Source organism: Adiantum capillus-veneris, chromosome 21, assembly GCF_014529385.1.
Source record: "Adiantum capillus-veneris isolate H3 chromosome 21, ASM1452938v2, whole genome shotgun sequence".
Classification (NCBI taxonomy): domain Eukaryota; kingdom Viridiplantae; phylum Streptophyta; class Polypodiopsida; order Polypodiales; family Pteridaceae; genus Adiantum; species Adiantum capillus-veneris.
The window spans coordinates 107154147-107175964 of NC_140951.1; the positions used below are offsets into that span (position 1 = coordinate 107154147).

A 21818-nucleotide genomic window follows, 5' to 3' on the forward strand; every position below is an offset into this window, starting at 1 on the left:
CATTTTGCAATGGCAATGATGTTTTCACACTTAAAATACTTCCCAATGTAATTTTTGCAATGGCGGTGATGCGTAGTTGATGTATTTAAATAAGTCCCAAATGTATAATCACTGCCAATTAGTTGACTAAGTAATTTATTCTTGATTAGAAGGGCTAGTTACTTTTTGGGCTCTTGAACACTTTTAGCTACCCTATGCATAAAGGTTAAAATGTAATGGAATTTGCTTATTCAATTTGAGAGTAGCGGAATTTAATGAGAGTACTTTCAAGAAATGATTTTGTGAGCATAGAGGGTAGACATAATTAAAGATAGCAACATAATTATAGCAATTAGTTAACTTGGCATAGACAATACTTTTGCAAGCGAGAGAATTTAGAGAACATGACAACAATTGAGGACCGGATTTATGTGGAGCCGGTCCCCCCTCCAATAGGCATTTGTATTATGATTTCTCCTATAAAGAGAGACTTGTTACAATACATTCTTTGTGTTCCTTGTGACCTAGGTGAAGCAATGAAGATGGAAAGCTTCATGCATCACCATCATAGCATAACCTAAACTTGAAGAAAGCTTTAACTATACCAAGCCTCAGTCCCAAGACCTCAAACACCTTCGAAGGTGGAGAGAGCTAGCAGGGAATGAGGGTAGGAAACATTTCGTAGGAGAAAGAATTAGTTCCTCACTTATCATACTCTTGTTGCTAGCATACATAATAGCATAGTAATGAAGAAGAAGGAGATGGCAAGCTTAAGCATTGAAGCATGGCTCTTGGTTGGATTTGCACTCCATAGCCAAGAGTGTTGGTGTAGGCTCTCAACCTTTACTTCCTTGGAGAGGGAGCTCTTCCACTTTGCATAGCACACAATGAGAGTGCTTGTGAGTGTGTGTGGGTGAATATACCCCCTAAGCACCCCCCTAGCTTGCTTGGGTCGACCCCCCCTTGTAGCTCATGCTTGAAGCTCATTGGACCCCTCCAGGCCTAGCCAATCACAAGCAGAAGCCATTACAAGCAACAGGGATAGCCTTGGGACAAGTGTCCCCCTTTCCCCTTTGAGAGAGAGGACTTGATGAATGCAAAAACAATTAGATAATTCAAGTAATTTATCATTGGACCCCTTTGAAGCCTAGCCAATAGGCTTCAAGCAACACATGAAGGTAACATGGGTAGGGACCTGACATGTGTCCTTGCTGCCTCTTCAAGCTGGGGCTTCCCTTGTGAGTGTGAGTGTGTGTTCTCTCTCTAATCCCTAGGAAAAGGACTCGCCCCCCCTCTTGTAGGGATGCTTTTGACTTTAGGAGCTCAAGAACCTTAGTCATCAAGCATGACAAAGCACTTGGACTAGGGGGTATTCCCACAAGCATCTCAGGCAAGCATGTCAAGGCACCTCAAGCACCTTAATCAAGCGGCAAGTCAAGCACCTCAAGCATGGAGTAAGTCAAGCACCTCAAGCACCTCAAGCACCTTAATCAAGCACCTCAAGCACCTTAATCAAGCACCTCAAGCAGGACAAACACCTCAAGCACGACAAGCACCTCAAGCAAGTCAAGCACCTCGAGCTTGGGCCGGGTTCCCACCTCAAGCTCAGCCCTAGCTTACCTAAGGTCAAAGGACTTTTACACACATTATTGGAGGTCTTCAATGAAGCTAACCCTAAGGTCTTATGCTCCATTGGTTAGCCTTGCTCTTGATAGACCATCTCCCATTTGGGCCCCTTTACTATTGGCCCCGTGTTGAGATAGATCTATAAGCACATATCTATATCTTAACACTTGTTCCCGTTTATTCTCCCACATTAAGTGATCAATTTAATATGAGAAAATCATTTGGGTTGGTTAGATATTAGATTTTATGACATAAAATGCTAAAACATGTACTCACTTTTTGATGATGAGAACTTGGGGGAGCTTGGCTATGGTGTCCATATCCTTCTTCAACACTAACTAGTCTCCTACTCACTAACCCTCTCGTGTGTGCACACTTGCTATGCATTTGAGACTACTCTTCTCAATGTGAATGCTTATGTAGAGTGATGAGAGGTGTGTGCATTAGTGAATGTCTCTCCTATGCATCTAACTTCTTCATTCCATGTGTGTGTGTGTGCGTGTGTGTGTGTGTGTGTGTGTGGTTCGGGTAGCAAGAGGCACACATAGGTGTGTGCAAGTGTGACTGGTAGAGATTGGTTGTGAGAGGGTTCTCTAGCTTCCTTTCTCCAAGCATCCTCTTCACATTTCCTCTTCACGAGCTCACACACTTCTTGTGTGATTCCTCCATGCCTTAGCTGGATGCCCTTCATAGGTTGACAATTTAATTGTTGGATTGCTATGGCTACGACCACACAACTATAATGGTTTCCCAAAGGCAAAACCTTGGTCCTTGAGGAATGATCGTCTTATCACAGGTTAGTCAACCCTTCCACTACTGAGGCAACCCATATCTATCACCTCAATCGAATACCTAAGACAAATGAACAAGGCATCAAAAAGAGGCTTAAGACCAAATGGGGGATCAACTGATCTTTAGCTCGGTGGACATATATACTCAAAGTTATCTTGAATTTCTCCTACATTATGGCTCTTGTCCATAAAGCCATCTGGATTTCAAGCCTTGGAAATGATGCATCCCATATGTATGGAGGAGGAAGAAACAATTAGAATCCTTTTTTTTGATGGAGCATAACAAGGCTGCTTTAGACATCCTTGTTTCCACAACCCTTAACCAAATTGTGTGTCCTTTGTGCCCTCAAGCTTCTCCTTCCCCAAGCTCTCTCCTTGTTTTTGCACCCTAAACACAACCGTGTGCTTGCGTTTGAATATGATAGAAAATGGGCTAGCTTTTCACTCTCACACACAATACTCACATCTTTTTCATCTTGATCCCCCCAAATATGTCCCCTGCCCTCGCCCCCCCTTTCCACATCAGCTTGTGACGTTCCGGGGGGGAGAGAGAGAGAGAGAGAGAGAGAGAACTCCTGTGCCCCCTTCGACTCGTCCTGCACTACCTACTGTGCGTCAAGGGTATAAGAGAGAGAGAAGTCGGTTAGACCGCCCAACCCTGAGAGAGCCGCCCATTGTTGCTCTTGAAAGAAGGTTCGCGAGAGAGTGATGATGCTACTTGCTGTTCTTCGCGTTTCTCTCGAGTCCGCCGTCACTTGGACCCGCTGTAAAAAGACCACCTGCAAAGTGAGAGAATCTGAAGTAGATGCCATTTAAAAAGTACTTTTTCCAGCATTGAACACACACACACACACACACACACACACGATGAGATAAATAAAAGACAAATTTGAAATGTTGTTTTTCACCAATATGGTGTAGTGAGGCCTCAGCTATGGCGACGCGAGGGTTTAGAAGGTTACGAACATTGTGGACTACATGCCAGTGCGAGGTTCGGAGAAGCGGATTGCAAGAAGCTAGACCCTTTTCCACGCGCAAGATCATTTCTTCCCAAACTATTCCTTTCTCTGTACAATGGCGGGTATCCTCGCCACATCTCAGGGCTTCCTTTGCCAGTTTTAGAGCATTCTCTGCACAAGCAGCTTCAAAAGAGCCCGCGTCTACAGAAGAAGCAGGAGAGAAAGATGCTGTGAAGAAAAGACGGCGTAGAAAAAAGACATTCCTGGAGGTAGCTCAGTTTCTTCCCGATTGGGGTGTAGGAGCCAGGTTCACAAAGTCTCATTGGCCTGCAGGAAATTTTTACAAAGTGACGAAGGTCAAGGTGTACAAGAGTGGGAGGCATGGAGCAGCATGGGGTGTTTTCCATCAAAATGAATCGGCCAAGACAGGAGAGGTGCAAAAAATCGGCGGTGTAAACAAGCGCTGCTGGCGCTATGTTCCTGACGTAGATCTCTCTCCGTTGATATGGAAGCGAGCAGCAGATGCACGCCCAGTTAAGCCCGTCCCGCTTACATCTGCCGATTACCAGAAGCTTACAGGTATTTTTCTTTCTCCTCTGCCTGTGTTTTGGGGTCTGTAAGAATTATGCGGTCTAATGTGGTTCTATCAAGAAAAATAGGAAATGAATGATTACGAAGGGAAAATAGTCAAGCAATGCAGATTAAGTCTTCACCTTAGACCCTGGGCTCGAGTGATTTAACAATAAGCGGGTAACATGAGAGCAATAATGATATGTTCATGATGCATAAGGGAGTAAATTTCTTGAATTTGTATGTTGCAGTCTAGGGGGACCATTCTTTGGAGGGCTTGTCAGCCACCTAGGTGCATACCTCCCCTCTTTTCAGAGGCAGGGGTGATCCTTCAGCTCCTTTCCCGCCTTTTTGACATTTATTTGAGGTCATGGAGCTGATTACTTCTTGTGGGGAACTCCACTAAGGAGAGGCAGTCTGGGTATATGAGAGGTCGAACTCTCCTATAATCTTTCGCACGGTGGACTGAGTACCTTGGGGGTCTTTGGTGAAGAAGAACATGAAGAACTGTGACAAGCACAAGGGAGAGAGAAAGGAATAAAGATGGAGCAAGAATATTGACCTATTAGTATACAATAACTTAACTGTGCATGAGATTTGATATGAAATGAAGGCAAGGGATCACTTATATCTGACCTAGGCATGAATACCAATGCTAACCCCAAATATGGTGCAGGACAAACATAATGACATCTACCCCATGAAGTGAATGCCCAAACATCAATGGGCTAATAAAGTCCAAAACGCATGTGCATGTCAAATTTGGCGAATGCAAGATAGAATTGTGCATGATACAATTGCCACTTTGCATATGGACAGATTCTTCGGATCCGCGATAAGGGTCTTGTAAATGAAATATTCTATAGGTCATTGTAGAATGGATATTTCTGGTGTGTCCTTGGATGGGTGATTAGAGCACTGCGAAAATCACATTGAAATTTGTCAGGATGGGTATTTGTAATACGCCACAAGATGGGTGACTATGTGTCTTGAGGTAAAATCCATGGTAGAATAGGCTAAGTCTACATGCTCGTCAAATACTACCACTATGCCAAGTATGAAAAACCTATGCATTGACTAGATATGATACGACGATGCACATATAAAACTTGGCAGATATACATTCCCTCTTTGCTGTTTGGAATAAGCTCCATGGCCCGTCATTGTGTATTGGAGCCAATCATTTGTCTGCGAATAGAAATTTACCTTTATACGGCCTCAGATTAAATGACGAGAAGAAAGTTATGTGCCTAACAATACCAATCTTGATGATCCAATCACGGGACTCAAGCAAGGTAACTCCCCATCATGCTCCAAAGGCATAGGGTCCTGACATGTAAGGTGCAGCGGAATGAATGTTGTATTTTCTCAAGTTTAGTGATCTATATTTGCTCAAGGTTCCTTTTAGTTCTTAGGGAAGGAGAGCCTTCCGTCTTTATGGAGAGTGCTATGATCACGAACAAAGTGAGTGGATGTTGTGCGTGCAAGTGTATGAGACTGAGAGAAGGAGAGAAAAGAGATACGACACCCGAGAGGTTGTAAAACCCTCCTCCGAAGGCCCCACCGTCGTCGGCGAGAGTGGTCTACTTTTGATTGCACAAAGGTGTACAATGATGATGCATGGACTGATGCAAACGGGGACTATGTCGATGACAACGATGTTGACTTTAGGGCTGAATTTGGTTCTCTTCTATCTGCTGTCCACAAGGGGGTAATGGCTCGGAATCTGGGTGATCTTGGGGCTGCTTCATATGGCTGAAAATCCCTGGTTTTGTCGAGGGGATATGGCTTGATAAAAACGCTGAAGACAAGGGGGTCAAGGCTGCGTTTTTATGCTGCTGTCGTAGGCTGAAAATGCTGAAGCTTTGCAGGTTTTAAGGCTGAATTTAATCACTGCTATACCTGCTATAAAACGTTGTATTGCTGCATTTTTCAATGCTGAAATTACTGAGGTCAAAAACGCTGAATACTGCTATTGGTTGGCGATCCCAAAACGCTGATGGTTGGGCTGCTTGTAGTAGGGAAAAACGCCAATGGTACTGGCTTTGCTGGCGATGGGCTGTTGAGGGAAAACGCCAAGGAGGGAGCACTTGATGGCGATGGCTGTTGGAGGATAAACGCCAAGAGGGAGAAGGTATGGCGCTAGGTCTTGGATGGGGATGGCTCACCAAGGATGGCTTGGGGAGGATCTTGTTGAGAGAGGGCGGGAGTACCTGTTGCTTGAAAAGCCTGCTGTGCTCCTTGCTCATCTGCCCAATTGTGCTAACTTGGGTTTGCTTATATATTAACTTACCCAATTTGCCCTACTTAGTTCCCAACAAAAGTCACTTAATAAATAAGTGAAAAATGTCAAAAACAGGGAAAAATAGGATAAAGTCACTTGAAAAATTCCCAAACTGACTCTGATGGAATCTGATGGAAATGCTTATGCTTATGCAGTGTGCAACCAGAGGATATGCATCTACACCGAGTGACTGGGCATGCAGGGTCTACGAATAGACTCACAAAAGTGCCAGATCACTTCTAATCTAAACCGACTGGACTAACGGGAACCCTGCTATGGTGTAGCTTGTCGACAGACACATAGGGTTGGATGTGTCACATGACATCTCCTCCTTTTTAAAGTGAGGTACTGGTACCGAGCTGCATGGCTTCCTTGTAGTCCGCCAACAACTCTGGATAATCCTTGAAGAACTCTTCGTCTACCCACACCGCTTCATGGGTTCCTCGATCTTTGAACTTCAAAAAATATTGTCGTACTTGTTTCTTCGAACCATGGCGAAACCGATGCAACAAGACTTGCTCCGGCTCCATGACCTCAGCTTCATCGATGATCTCCGGTGCTTCTTCTTCCGAAATGTCCTTTGGAGGTGTTCCCTGAAACACTTTCAACCAAGAAACATGGAAAACCTTGTGCATTGACCATGAGTTAGGCAACTGCAATTTCATTGAAACCTCATTAATCTTTTTGACGACTAGAAAAGGACCATACATATGAAAAGACAACTTAGGACATTTCTTTCCAACTTGCTTAAGATGCTGTTTCATGATTCGTAGATACACCCAATTTCCTTCCTTGATCGAGACCTCCTGACGATGCTTGTTAGCCTGTCGAGAATAAGATTCCTGAGCCTTGCTTAGCCGAAGCTTCACACTCTCAGAAATCTCATCCAATGACTGACTCTCAAGATTGGCATCAGGCATTTGACTGACCGATCTAGTCAAAAGTGACTGGAACCGATGGCCAAAAGCTACCTCATACGGAGTTCGACCAATAGCAGAAGAAAAGGAATCATTTAGAATAGCCTGGACCAATGGGAGATAGAGCTCCCAGTGAGATTGCTGATGTTGCTAATTGGACTATTTTCTTATTTTTTTTCTTATTTTCTTATTATGTGCACTAAGAATTGTTAAAAAGATTGTAGCTACAGGAACTGCCATCAGGAACGGACAACTCTGATGTGTCATTTGATGGGTGACGATAAACATCGCGAAGGAGTTTCCGTAAGTTCGGTGGAAAGGGCCGGGTTACGAGTGCCTCTGATGCGTCACATGATGGGTGACGGGTGCATCAGTAAGGGGGCATCCCGTAGGCTAAGGAGGAAATCCGAACTGAGTAAGAAAATACGCGTAAGAACGCAAGCACAAGTATAAAGATGGGTTCAATGAAGCTTTTTACGAAAAGCAGGAACAGTCGCGGGAGGACGGATGTTTTCCTGCGAGGAGTCTGTGTCTGCATTGCATCTGTGTCGTGTCCTGTACCCGGGGACACCTGGAATGTGTCCGTGTAGCATTGTTTTCACTAACTGAGTGAGTTTTTAAAGTTTGAACAGGTTCACACTTTATTTTATTAAAGTGGCCGGTCACTTTAAAGTGACCAATCCTTTTATTAATAAAATAAAGCAAGCAAGGCCCTTATAAAAAAAGCCAGCGCTAAAACCAAGGCAGGGGGCTGATTTGCGATCTCTCTCTCCTCTCTCTAGAAAACGCAATTTTCTCTCTCCTCTCTCTAGGAGCGCCCAACTCTGCTTTTGGACCCCTATTCTTGCCGGGTGTCAGACCCTATAAAAGGGTAGCCAGCGTTTCAGTTTGGAGGAGCCGGAAGCAGCAGGAAGGCAAGCGTTGGGATTCTGGAGCAGAGAGTGGCGACAGAATTTGCAAGTGCTCGCGTGACGACTGAGTACGGAGGTTGATTCTCCGAGCAAGGAGCGACAGGTATAAGGTGTTGATACGCATTGAGAATTGTTGCTTTGTGTGGTTTGTTTTGCAAGAATCTCCCGTCTCACGGGAAGGCCCTTCGCGGGAAGTACGGCTTCACGCCTAAGTCCCTTACGGGAAAGTACGGCTTCGCGCCTAAGTCCCTCACGGGAAGGAGCGGCCTTGTGCCCAAGCCCTTTACGGGAAAGCACGATCTTCGGGTCTAAGACTACAGAACGGAGGGGTTTCCTCGGGTTCTCGTGCTTGTATAAGAATTCTCCCTGAATAAAAGAATACTCTTAACCGGGGGGGGGGGGGGGACCAGCCCATCTTCTGGTCCCCAATACTATGTCGATCTTCTCCCTTCTCTCATATTTTCAAAGAATTATAATTTTCAGATTTTCTAAGTGCTCGTGTACTCTCCCGTTTTGTGACAGCTGATCATGAACATAAGATTTTAACACATCAAAAGCCAACTGATTATAAATTTCGGTTTGACCATCTGACTGTGGATGAAAAGCCGATGAAAAATTCAACTTTGTGGCAAAATTTTCAAAGAGTGCACGCCAAAAGTTCGACGTGAACTTAACATCCCTATCTGAAACAATGGACTTTGGCAAACCACAGAGGGGGTACCAATGCTTAATGAACAATCGTGCAATATCCTGTGCAGTAACTGTGGCTTTACAAGGAATCAACATGCAAAATTTGTTGAAACGATCAACAATTGTTAAACATTGAGCGTTCCTTGAATGCAAACTTGGTGGTAAGTTAGTCACAAAATCCATAGAGATATCCTGAAAAGGTCCCTCGGAAATAGGCAGCGGAAGCAAGAGGCCTTGCTGCTTACCCTGAGGAGCTTTTACTTTTTGACATATAGTGCACTGTGTGACATAACGAAACACATCTTTTCGCATTTTAGGCCAATAAAAAAATCGTTCAATCTTTTCCAATGTGGTGCTCATTCCCCTGTGCCCACCCGTGAGAGAATCATGTGCATCATGCAATATGGTTGGCGTGAGAGAGGGCAACACACATAAACGTTGACGAAAAAATAACAATCCATCACGAATGAGATAGTTGCTGGGCCCTTGGGAAGCAAGAGCCTGCAACCAATACTTACCAAACTCCGAATCTGCATACTGATTTGTCACGTGACACATCCAACCCTATGTGTCCGTGGACAAGCTACACGATAGCAGGGTTCCCGTCAGTCCAGTCAATTTAGATTAGAAGTGATCTTGCACTTTTGTGAGTCTATTCATAGACCGTGAACGCCCAGTCACTTAGTGTAGATGCATATCCTCTGGTTGCACACCGCATAAGCATAAGCATTTCCATCAGAGTCAGTTTGGGGATTTTTCAAGTGACTTTATCCTATTTTTTTCTATTTTTAATATTTTTCACTTATTTATTAAGTGACTTTTGTTGGGAACTAAGTAGGGAAAATTGGGTAAGTTAATATATAAGCAAACCCAAGTTAGTACAATTGGGCAGATGAGCAAGGAGCACAACAGGCCCCTAAGCAGCAGGTGCTTCCCCTCTCTCAACAAGACCCTCTCCAAGCCTCCCTTGGCGAGACCCATCCCCTTCAGCCCATCAGCGTTTTGGATTGCCATCAAGTGTCACAAGGGGGGGGGGGGGGGCACCACGTGCCAATAGAAAAGAACAGACTGAACAGAATTTTAGCACTTCAATAACAACTGAACTGAAAGAGAGAGACGACACGCGACACGGAGTGGCGGAATTTCACCCCAGAGAGTATTGGCCCCAAGCCTTGGCTCCCCTTTCAGTATTTCTTTATATTGCATCATCAAAAGTACAAGCCGGTACTCCAGACTCTGCACCTTCTCCAGGAAGCATGCCAGAGAATGAGCCCTAGCCTCATATTTAAAGGCCCTTGGCCTAAAAAGCAGTTTACATGAAAAGCTTTCAAACTCAAAAGCTTCTGATCCAAAAAGCAGTTTACATGAAAAACTTTCAAACTCAAAAGCTTCTGGTCCAAAAAGCAATGCCAAAAGCTCCCAGCATAAGTCACGGAAATCCGTACAGCCTGCCACGTCATCATGCCAGCCCAATTTTCGGAAATCAGCCACGCTGTTGCAGTTTTAGGGTTAGGGTTTCTAGAATTAGGGTTTGCAAGTTTCAGGGTTAGGGTTTTCAGAATTAGGGTTTCAGCAGTTAGGGTTTCTGAAATTAAGGTTTCAGCAATTAGGATTTTTGGAATTAGGGTTTCAGCAGTTAGGGTTTCCATAATTAGGGTTTCAGCAATTAGGGTTTCTGGCAGAAATTAGGGTTAGGGTTTCTGCTCTCGAGTAGCCACATCATCTGTAAGTTGGCTCCATTCTTAAGGCTTTGACACGTCAGCAGTTTGTTACATCAAGCCTCTCTCCCCCTTGGCATTTACCTCACCTGCAGCCATCGCCATCAAGCCTCTTTGCCTGGCGTTTTTCCCCTACCACAGGCAGCCAATTCAGCGTTGTTGACTCAGCAATTTTCAGCCAAGTTCAGCGTTTTACTAACGCTAGCAAACCTGCAATTTTCAGCATTTTTCAACATTGGAATACGTGCAAATTTCAGCGTTTTCAGCCTACAACAGTAACCCTAAAAATGCAGCCAGATAAGTGCATGAACTTCAGCGTTTTTTTATCATCGTACGAGCCTCGACAAGCAGGTCATTTTCAGCCATAAAAACAGCAGCAAACCAGTCATTTTCAGCCCCCCAAAGTGGTCCAGATTCTCAACCTTTACCCCTTTGTGGACAACAGATAGTAGAGCATCGAATTCAGCCCTAAAGTCATCATCGTCGTCATCGGCATAGTTCCCGTTTGCATCAGTTCATGCATCATCATTGTACACCTTTGTGCAATCAAAAGTAGACCACTCTCGCCGACAAGAGTGGGGCCTTCGGAGGAGGGTTTTGCAACTCTCGGGTGTCGTATCTCTTTTCTTTCATCCTCTCAGTCTCATACACTTGCACTCACAATATCCATTCACTTTGTTCTTGATCATAGCACTCTCCATAAGACGGAAGGCTCTCTCCTTTCCTAAGAACTAAAAGGAACCTTGAGCAAATATAGATCACTAATCTTGAGAAAATACAACATGGAAGTGTTCTGTACTACTCAAGGGAAGAACCACAAAGTACCACAAGAATTTTTTGCTTGTTGCGGTCGCACGAACCCAAGTTCGCTTGGGCGCGTCGATTCCTAATCGTGTTTTGTTGAAGAGTGACAGGAATCCCAAGAAAGAAGGGCTTGTCCAGCCTCCCCTTGTGTCTCTTTTCACTCATTGAGAGCGGACCATGCACTTAGCGGCCGGCCAATCGACGTGAGGTGGGAAAAAGCAACCTTGGTGTGAGCGCAAGGCCGCCAAGGGGTGCGCCCGCAGAAAGGAGTAGAACTCGGGTGAAGAGAAGATCCTTCTCTAACGCGATTTGCAAGCAAAAGAAAACCTCAAGAACCTCAAGACCCTCAAGAACCAAGTTCCTCGTGAACTTAAGAACCCAAGATCCTAGTGCATGGTCGTCACCCGAAGCGGAATGGATACTTCGCATTCAGGTGATGAGCATGAGAGAGGCGACGAAGGATTCTCCCCACCATGAGATTTTTCCAACCCTCCCCCTTCTCCATCTACGCCACGAGTTGTCCTAACTCCTATGGAGATGATGGTCAAGTCGATGTTGGACATGATGGCACAACAACAAGAAACGAATCGAGTTACATTGGCACAACTCGCAAGCAAAGCAAAACAAGAAGAAGCTAGGGATCGTGAGCGCGATGACAGAATTGCAAGAATTGCCGCAGAACAAGCAGCTAAGGACCGTTAACAAGAAGCCAAGGACCGCGAGCACGACGAAAGAAACGCCAGACTTGCCACACAACAAGAAGACAAGCGCCTTGCTTTAGAACGCGAACGCGACGCAAGAAAAGAACTAAGAAAGGAGGAAGCGGCAGCACCAAGCGCGGCCTTGGAGGCCGAGCGTGAAGCTCAAAGGAAGCTACGCAGTCAAGATTTATTTCCCAAGTGCTAGCCTCGAAGACCGAACCACCCAAAGATCGTGGGAGTTCATCAAGTGGTGCAAGCCACGATGCGGATTCCAACAACCCAGTCATCGAAAAGTTGACCTTCAGTAAGTATGATGGTAAGATGGATGCTACGATTATTCATTCTTGGTTGCATCAATTTAATGCTTATTTTGTGACAACTAAGAAAATAGGAAATAGCAAAGTTTTGACGGCAGCTATGTACCTTGCTGATGATGCCATCAATTGGTACCACGCATGGCAAGAGGCATAGCTAAGCGCGCACCTAGAGGAAGCCGACGAATTCACGCCCCTCTCTTTTAGTTGGGCTGATGTCCAAGACAAGCTCAAGGCGCGGTTTATGCCACCTCAGTACCTTGCACGATTGACGCGCTCTCAAGCAAAATGGTATGCCGGTTATGTCTTTCTCTAATCGTGTTTTGCAGCTCAGCACTCAATTACGCAAATCGGATTCGAAGCCGACGAATTCACGTCCCTCTCTTTTAGTTGGGCTGATGTCCAAGACAAGCTCAAGGCGCGGTTTATGCCACCTCAGTACCTTGCACGATTGACGCGCTCTCAAGCAAAATGGTATGCCGGTTATGTCTTTCTCTAATCGTGTTTTGCAACTCAGCACTCAATTACGCAAATCAGATTCGGAGCGCAAGGAGGCATTTCTTTACGAATTGGACGAGTATATCAAGTATGATGTCGAGGTACTAGATCCAATCGATCTCAACAAAGCTGTAGCGATTGCTCTCGCACACGAGATGAAGCACAACAAAGGAAAGCCTAAGGAAAACAAGACTTCTCAAGGAACCCTGTAGAATTCTCAGAACACATAGAACGGTAAGAACGGTAAGAATGGTAATTCTTCTAGCCCTTATTCCTCTAATTCCTCGGAAAAGAACTCTAACAATGAATCTAAGGGTAAAGCTAAAGCACCATTCAAACCTAAGCTAACCCCTGATGAAAAAGCTTCACAAGGAATTATAGGAGGATACATCACGGCTGAAGAACAAGCGACTTATGCTAAAGAAGGTAGATGTTTTCAATGTCACGTCAAGGGTCACATTAAGAAGGCCTGTCCTAAGACAGTCCCACCTAAAGAACCAAAGGCACCCACAGCTACCACAAGCACTGTCACAACACAACCTGCATCTTCTCCCGACTCTGACACACACATTGATGAATCTCTCTTGAAGTGTTATGGTCATGGAAAGGGGCATCGTTTTATCATATTGTTTGATCCAGGCAGTATGCATGATGTGATTAGTCCCCTTCTCGTTGAGAGAGCCCGCCTAGAGGTTAGTCAGAAAGCTCCTCTCGAGGTCTCTGGCTTCGCTCCTGGTATGGACTCTCTCATCACGAAGGAGTGCCTTGATGTGATGTTTACCGTTCAACAAGCGACTTTTCGTAGGAAATTTCTTGTATCTCCTCTCTCAGGATGTGATATGATTTTGGGCATTAAATGGTTTCTTGAACTTGACGCTCACATTAAATTTGGTGCTAACACGATCACTTTACATTCCGACACTGATTCCCCCCTCATCATTCGTGCTGAGGAGGGCTTGCATTCTTTGCCTCTCATCTCGCATGTACAGGTAAAGCGTGAATTACGACGAGGAGCACAAGCGGCATTCATTTATGCTGCTCCGGTTTCCCAGAGCATTCAGGCTCCAGGTAAGTATTCGGAGTTGTTTACGAAATTTAAACATCTCTTTTTGCAGGATGATCTTCCACCTCGCCTCCCACCCGAGCGGCCGGAGGACCATTGCATCGAGCTTATGGAGGGAGCGCAGCCTGTCAGTAAGGCTCTCTACCGTTTGAACAAGTCACAGGAAGAAGAGTTAGAGCGACAACTCATGGAGTTGGTGGCTAGAGGATTCATACGTCCTAGTGTAAGTCCTTTTGCTGCCCCTATTTTGTTTGTTCGCAAGAAAGATGGTTCGTCTCGTTTGTGTGTTGATCACAGGGCATTAAACAAGATGACCGTCAAGAACAAGTTTTCGATGCCTCTCATTGAGTATATCCTCGATAGGCTCAATGGGACAAAGGTTTTCAGCAAGGTTGATCTCAAAAGTGGATACCATCAGGTACGGGTATTCAAAGGCGACATTTTCAAGACCGCCTTTCGCACCGAGCGAGGGCAATGGGAGTATATTGTTATGCCTTTTGGATTGACAGAAGCCGTGGGTACGTTCCATAGTTACCGGGGAACGCGTTCTGCAGGCCCTAGAAGGTCGGAACGTCGTTCCCTCCCCCTCTGCCAAGCTGGAACGCCCCGGAACGTTTTGCCGTTCCGGGTGACCACCTAATACCGGAACGGCCTCGGAACGGCCAACTCTCAAAAATGGGAAGAAATAGGCAGTTTTTTGCAAATTTGCAATGTACATTAGGTGTTTTTTTAGTGTACAAGGACTCAAAAATTAAAATGCACCCCCTCACACCCATTCCCTTCTCAAGCATTATTTGGGTGTTTTTTATGCCTCCCGTTCCGCGCCGTTCCCGTTCCCGTTCCCGTTCCGGACCCCTAGCCGTTTCCCCGTTCCGCGAGGTTCCCCGTCGCCGTTCCCGTTCCGCGTTGCGGGTAACTCTGGTACGTTCAATCGTCTCACAGTAGGTCGTTTCGACGATATGGTAGGTGTATGTGTGTTCATCTTTTTAGATGATATTCTTATTTTTTCTGCATCCTGGGAGTTGAAAGGGTACTAACTCGTTTAGATGAGTGTCAGTTGTACATTGCAGCTAAGAAGTCTGAATTTTTTCTTATTGAAGTCACTTATTTGGGTTATATCATTTCTGCAGAAGGCGTCAAGCTAGACCCCGCGAAGGTGGAATAGGTTCGTAATTGGGATTTGCCCAAAACTACATATGATGTGCATTCTTTCCTTGGTTTATGTCAAGCATATAGTTCGCACATAGAGAATTATGCACGCATTGTTGCACCTATGACTGATGTTTTGAAAGGGGTAAAGACTCGCCGTTAGCGCGTAGACTTGCCCGAGGCAGCCATTGAGGCCTTCGCAGCTCTCAAGGTTGCGGTGACAGAAGCACCGTGTCTTATCCTTGCCTCTCGGGATGATCCCTTTGAGGTATGGACAGATGCGAGTAATGTCGCCATAGGCGTTGTGCTCCAGCAGCATGGTCGCCTAGTAGCTTTCCTTAGCTGGAAGCTCAATAGTGCGGAAAAGAATTATTCAGTTTATGATAAAGAACTGTTGTCTGTCATGCACTCTCTTAAGCATTGAAAGCATTTTTTGTATGGTAGAGAGTTTACAGTGCGCACAGATCATCAAGCCCTCAAGTGGCTCCAGTCTATACCTAGTGCACATTGGAGTGATCGCCAAGCGCGGTGGTCAATTTTTTGAGCAATTTGGCGGTTTGATCGAGTATGTGCCTGGAAAAGCTAACCTTGTTGCAGATGCGTTGAGTAGCAAAGGACACATTTTGGCTCTTGAGTCAAGAACCACATTTTCTATACAGGGTGAGTCTTTTGACAGCATGAAGAATTGGTATGCAGATTCGGAGTTCGGTAAGTATTGGTTGCAGGCTCTTGCTTCCCAAGGGCCCAGCAACTATCTTATTCGTGATGGATTGTTATTTTTTCGTCAGCGTTTATGTGTGTTGCCCTCTCTCAGGCCAACCATATTGCATGATGCACATGATTCTCTCACGGGTGGGCACAGGGGTATGAACACCACATTGGAAAAGATTGAACGATTTTTTTATTGGCTTAAAATGCGGAAAGATGTGTTTCGTTATGTCACACAGTACACTATATGCCAAAAAGTGAAAGCTCCTCGGGGTAAGCAGCAAGGCCTCTTGCTTCCGCTGCCTATTCTCGAGGGACCTTTTCAAGATATCTCTATGGATTTTGTGACTAACTTACCACCAAATCTGCATTCAAGGAACACGCAACGTTTAACAATTGTTGATCGTTTCAGCAAATTTTGCATGTTGATTCCTTGTAAAGCCATAGTTACTGCACAAGATGTTGCACGATTGTTCATCAAGCATTGGTACCCCCTCTGTGGTTTGTCAAAGTCCATTGTTTCAGATAGGGATGTTAAGTTCACGTCTAACTTTTGGCGTGTACTCTTTGATAATTTTGGCAAAAAGTTGAATTTTTCATCCGCTTTTCATACACAGTCAGATGGTCAAACCGAAATTTATAATCAGTTTGCTTTTGATGTGTTAAAATCTTATGTTCAGGATCAACAGTCTCAATGGGAGCTCTATCTCCCATTGGTTCAGGCTATTTTAAATGATTCCTTTTCTTCTGCTATTGGTCGAACTCTGTATGAGGCAGCTTTTGGGTGTCCGTTCCAGTCACTTTTGACTAGATCGGTCAGTCAAATGTCTGATGCCAATGTTGTGAGTCAGTCATTGGATGAGATTTCTGAGAGTGTGAAGCTTCGGCTAAGCAAGGCTCAGGAATCTTATTCTCGACAGGCTAACAAGCATCGTTAGGAGGTCTTGATCAAGGAAGGAGATTGGGTGTATCTAAGAATCATGAAACGGCGTCTTAAGCAAGTTGGAAAGAAATGTCCTAAGTTGTCTTTTCGTATGTATGGTCCATTTCCAGTCATCAAAAAGATTAATGAGGTTTCAACGAAATTGCAGTTGCCTAACTCATGGTCAATGCACAACGTTTTCCATGTTTCTTGGTTGAAAGTGTTTTAGGGAACACCTCCAAAGGACGTTTCGGAAGAAGAAGAACCGGAGATCATCGATGAAGCAGAAGTCATGGAGTCGGAGCAAGTCTTGTTGCATGAGTTTCTCCATGGTTCGAAGAAACAAGTACGACAATATTTTTTGAAGTTCAAAGATCGAGGAACCCATGAAGCGGTGTGGGTAGACGAAGAGTTCTTCAAGCATTATCCAGAGTTGTTGGCAGACTACAAGGAAGCCATGCAGCTCGGTACCAGTACCTCACTTTAAAAAGGAGGGGATGTCACGTGACACATCCAACCCTATGTGTCCATGGACAAGCTACACCATAGCAGGATTCCCGTCAGTCCAATAAGTTTAGATTAGAAGTGATCTGGCACTTTTGTGAGTCTATTCGTAGACCGTGCATGCCCAGTCACTTAGTGTAGATGCATATCCTCTAGTTGCACACCGCATAAGTATAAGCATTTCCATCAGATTCCATCAGAGTGAGTTTGGGGATTTTTCAAGCAACTTTATTATATTTTTTCCTATTTTTTAACATTTTTCACTTATTTATTAAGTGACTTTTGTTGGGAACTAAGTAGGGCAAATTGGGTAAGTTAGTATATAAGCAAACCCAAGTTAGCACAATTGGGCAGATGAGCAAGGAGCACAATAGGCTTCCAAGCAGCGGGTGCTTCCCCTCTCTCAACAAGACCCTCTCCAAGCCTCCCTTGGTGAGACCCATCCCCTTCAGCCCATCAGCGTTTTGGATCGCCATCAAGCCTCTCTCTCCCTTGGCGTTTTCCTCACCTGCAGCCATCGCCATCAAGCCTCTTTGCCTGGCATTTTTCCCCCACAGGCAGCCAATTCAGCGTTTTTGACTCAGCAATTTTCAGCCAAGTTCAGCGTTTTACTAACGCTAGCAAACCTGCAATTTTTCGCGTTTTTCAGCATTGGAATACCTGCAAATTTCAGCGTTTTCAGCCTACGACAGTAACCCTAAAAACACAGCCAGATAAGTGCAAGAATTTCAGTGTTTTTTTATCATCATACGAGCCTCGACAAGCGGGTCATTTTCAGCCATAAAAACAGCAGCAAACCAGTCATTTTCAGCCCCCCAAAGTGGTCCAGATTCTCAGCCTTTATCCCTTTGTTGACAGCAGATAGAAGAGCATCGAAGTCAGCCCTAAAGTGATCATCATCGTCATCGGCATAGTTCCCGTTTGCATCAGTCCATGCATCATCATTGTACACCTTTATGCAATCAAAGGTAGACCACTCTCGCCGACGAGAGTGGGGCCTTCGGAGGAGGGTTTTACAACCTCTTGGGTGTCGTATCTCTTTTCTCTCCTTCTCTCAGTCTCATACGCTTGCACGCACAATATCCATTCACTTTGTTCGTGATTATAGCACTCTCCATAAGACAGAAGGCTCTCTCCTTCCCTAAGAACTAAAAGAAACCTTGAGCAAATATAGATCACTAATCTTGAGAAAATACAACATTCATTCCGCTGCACCTTACATGATTCTTCATGCTGTCAAAAGACTCACCCTGTATAGAAAATGTGGTTCTTGACTCAAGAGCCAAAATCTGTCCTTTGCGACTCAACGCATCTGCAACAGGGTTAGCTTTTCGAGGCACATACTCAATCAAACCTCCAAATTGCTCAAAAAATTGTGACTATCGTGCTTGGAGATCACTCCAATGTGCACTAGGCATAGACTGGAGCCACTTGAGGGCTTGATGATCTGTGCGCACTGTAAACTCTCTACCATACAAAAAATGCTTTCAATGCTTAAGAGAGTGAATGACAGACAAAAGTTCTTTATCATAAACTGAATAGTTCTTTTTCGCACTATTGAGCTTCCGGCTAAGGAAAGCTACTGGGCGACCATGCTGCTGGAGCACAGCGCCTATGGCGACATTGCTCGCATCCGTCCATACCTCAAAGGGATCATCCCAAGAGGCAAGGATAAGACAGGGTGCTTCTGTCACGGCAACCTTGAGAGCTGCGAAAGCTTCAATGGGCAAGTCTACGCGCTGACGGCGAGTCTTTACCCCTTTCAAAACATCAGTCATAGGTGCAGCAATGCGTGCAGAATTCTCTATGTGCGAACTAATGCTTGACATAGACCAAGAAAAGAACGCACATCATATGCAGTTTTGGGCAAATCCCAATTACAAACCTGTTTCACTTTCGCGGTGTTTAGCTTGACGCCTTCTGTAGAAATGATATAACCCAGATAAGTGACTTCAGTAAGAAAAAATTCAGACTTCTTAGCTGCAATGTACAACTGACACTCATCCAAACGAGTTAGTACCCTTTCAACATCTCTTTCATGTTGCTTCCACAATGCAAAAAAAATGAGAATACAATCTCAGAAGATGAACACACATACACCTACCATATCGCCAAAACGACCTACCATGAGACGATTGAACGTACCACGGCTCCTTTCAATCCAAAAGGCATAACAATATACTCCCATTGCGCTCGCTCGATGCGAAAGGCGGTCTTGAAAATGTCGCCTTTGAATACCCGTACCTGATGGTATACACTTTTGAGATCGACCTTGTTGAAAACCTTTGCCCCATTGAGCCTATCGAGGATATACTCAATGCGAGGCATCGGAAACTTGTTCTTGACGGTCATCTTGTTTAATGCCCTGTAATCAACACACAAACGAGACGAACCATCCTTCTTGCGAACAAACAAAATAGGGGCAGCGAAAGGACTTACACTAGGACGTATGAATCCTCTAGCCACCAACTCCGTGAGTTGTCGCTCTAACTCTTCCTCCTGTGACTTGTTCAAACGGTAGGGAGCCTTACTGACAGGCTGTGCTCCCTCCATAAGCTCGATGCGATGGTCCTCCGGCCGCTCAAGTGGGAGACGAAGTGGAAGATCATCCTGCAAAAAGAGGTGTTTAAACTTCGTAAACAACTCCGAATACTTACGTGGAGCCTGAATACTCTAGGAAACTGGAGCAGCATAGATGAATGCCGCTTGTGCTCCTCGCTGTAATTCACGCTTTACCTGCACATGAGAGATAAGAGGCAAAGAATGCAAGCCCTCCTCAGCACAAATGATGAGGGGGGAATCAGATTTGGCATGTAAAATGAGAGTGTTAGCCTCAAAATCAATGAGAGCGTTGAGTTAACGAAACCATTTAATACCCAAAATGATATCACATCCTGAGAGAGGAGACACAAGAAATTTCCTACGAAAAGAAGCTTGTTGACCGGTAAACATCACATCAAGGCACTCCTACGTGATGAGAGAGTCCATACCAGGAGCGAAGCCAGTAACCTTGAGAGGAGATTTCTGACTAACCTCTAGGGGGGCTCTCTCAACAAGAGGGGGACTAATCACATCATGCATACTGCTTGGATCAAAAAATATGATAAAACGCTGCCCCTTTACATGACCATAACACTTCAAGAGAGACTCATCAATGTGTGTGTTAGAGTCAGGAGAAGATGCAGGTTGTATTGTGACAGAGTTTGTAGTAGTTGTGGGTGCCTTTGGTTCTTTAGGTGGGACTGTCTTAGGACAGGCCTTCTTAATGTGCCCCTTGACGTGACATTGAAAACATCTACCTTCTTTAGCATAAATCACTTGTTCTTCAGCCGTGATGTATTCTCCCTTGGGTTTTACACAGCTTAGCCACCTAGCCACATTGGGTTAAGGTTCATGCATTGACAGGCTTCCGATCACTCTCTGTCACGTGCACATCTAACCCTATGTACATGAGGACAAGCTACTTCAGGTCCAGGGTTCAGGTCAGCTTAGGAAGTGTTCTGGCACCTTTGTGAGCCTGCTCGCAGGCCGTGCATGTCCAGGCACTTAGAGTAGTTGCATATCCTCTGGTTTCACTCAGCATGATCATCAGCATGGCAATCAGTACTCATCATGAGCATTTTTCAGTATACAAAACCCATTTTCCCTATTTTATCCATTTTTCACTTAATATTAATAAGTGACTTTGTTGGGAGACTGGGTAGGGCAACTTTGCTAAGCTGGTATATATAAAAGCCTAGCACTAGCACTTTTTGGCAGAAGAGGTAGCAAAAGTTCCCACAACTTGCTGTGCACCTTCTCAGCAAGATCGGCAGGATACCCTAGCGTTTTCAGTCAACAAGACCCTCTGGCGTTTTTCATCAGCAGAATCAGCCTAGCGTTTGCTTTAGCAAATTCAGCCTGGCGTTTTTCATCAGCAGTACTAGATCAGCCTTGGCGTTTTTGCACCTTGCAGATAGCATCAGCTTTTTGCAGTTTCCTGGCGTCAGATCAACCATTGCATCAGCGTTTTCAGTTTTCAACACTTATACACGGCAAGATCAGCCCCTAACCTCGCAGATCTCACCTACCTGTAGGAGATCCCTGCCACTTCACAACCTGTCAACCCAAATCGCGGAGAGCCGTACTGTTTGCCACGTCAGGTGCCATACAATGTGCCACATCATCTGTCGTACAGCCTATCCGTACAATTGTGCTGCGTCATCAACTGTGCGTTCTGGTAGTTCTGTCACGTCATTAGTTTGTGGCAAAGGAGCGGAGTGACTCCCCTCATGTGCATTCCCGTTTGCACCATATTCAACCATGCTATCCATGGGATCTTTCGGAATAGTCGAAGCTAAACCGAAAATCTGAAGGTAAAGTTCCAAATCTGAGGAGTATCTGCTAGGTCCTCCTCCATCCACTTCGCATCCAATGCCGAATAGTTCTTGACTAAGAACCGCCATTCACTTTCCCTTTCACTATCCTTTCCTTGTGAGCCAGTATCTGTTCCGGAACGAGTATCTCCTTGCTCTCTTCCACTTCAGGTTGCTCCTCAGGCTCCTTGTTGACTGGCACCTCACCCTTGAAAGGTTTCAAGAGACTCACATGAAAAGCATTGTGAATCTTCCAAGTTTCTGGCAACTTCAGTCTGAAGGATACATCACTTATCTTCTCTTGAATTTGGAAAAGGGCCGTAGTACCACATTTTTAGCTTTGGAAAAAGCCGCT

General features: G+C 45.0%; 1 protein-coding gene across 1 annotated transcript in view; it reads left to right on the forward strand.

Moving 5' to 3' along the window:
• Nucleotides 1-3317: 3317 nt before the first annotated feature.
• Nucleotides 3318-21818, forward strand: part of LOC147431489 (uncharacterized) — a 30287-nt gene continuing 11786 nt past the window's right edge. Inside the window, exon 1 of the mRNA XM_086494076.1 lies at nucleotides 3318-3934. Within this exon, the coding sequence (XP_086350202.1) occupies nucleotides 3331-3934 (604 nt within the window). The 5' untranslated portion in view covers nucleotides 3318-3330. The remainder of the gene's footprint in view (nucleotides 3935-21818) is intronic.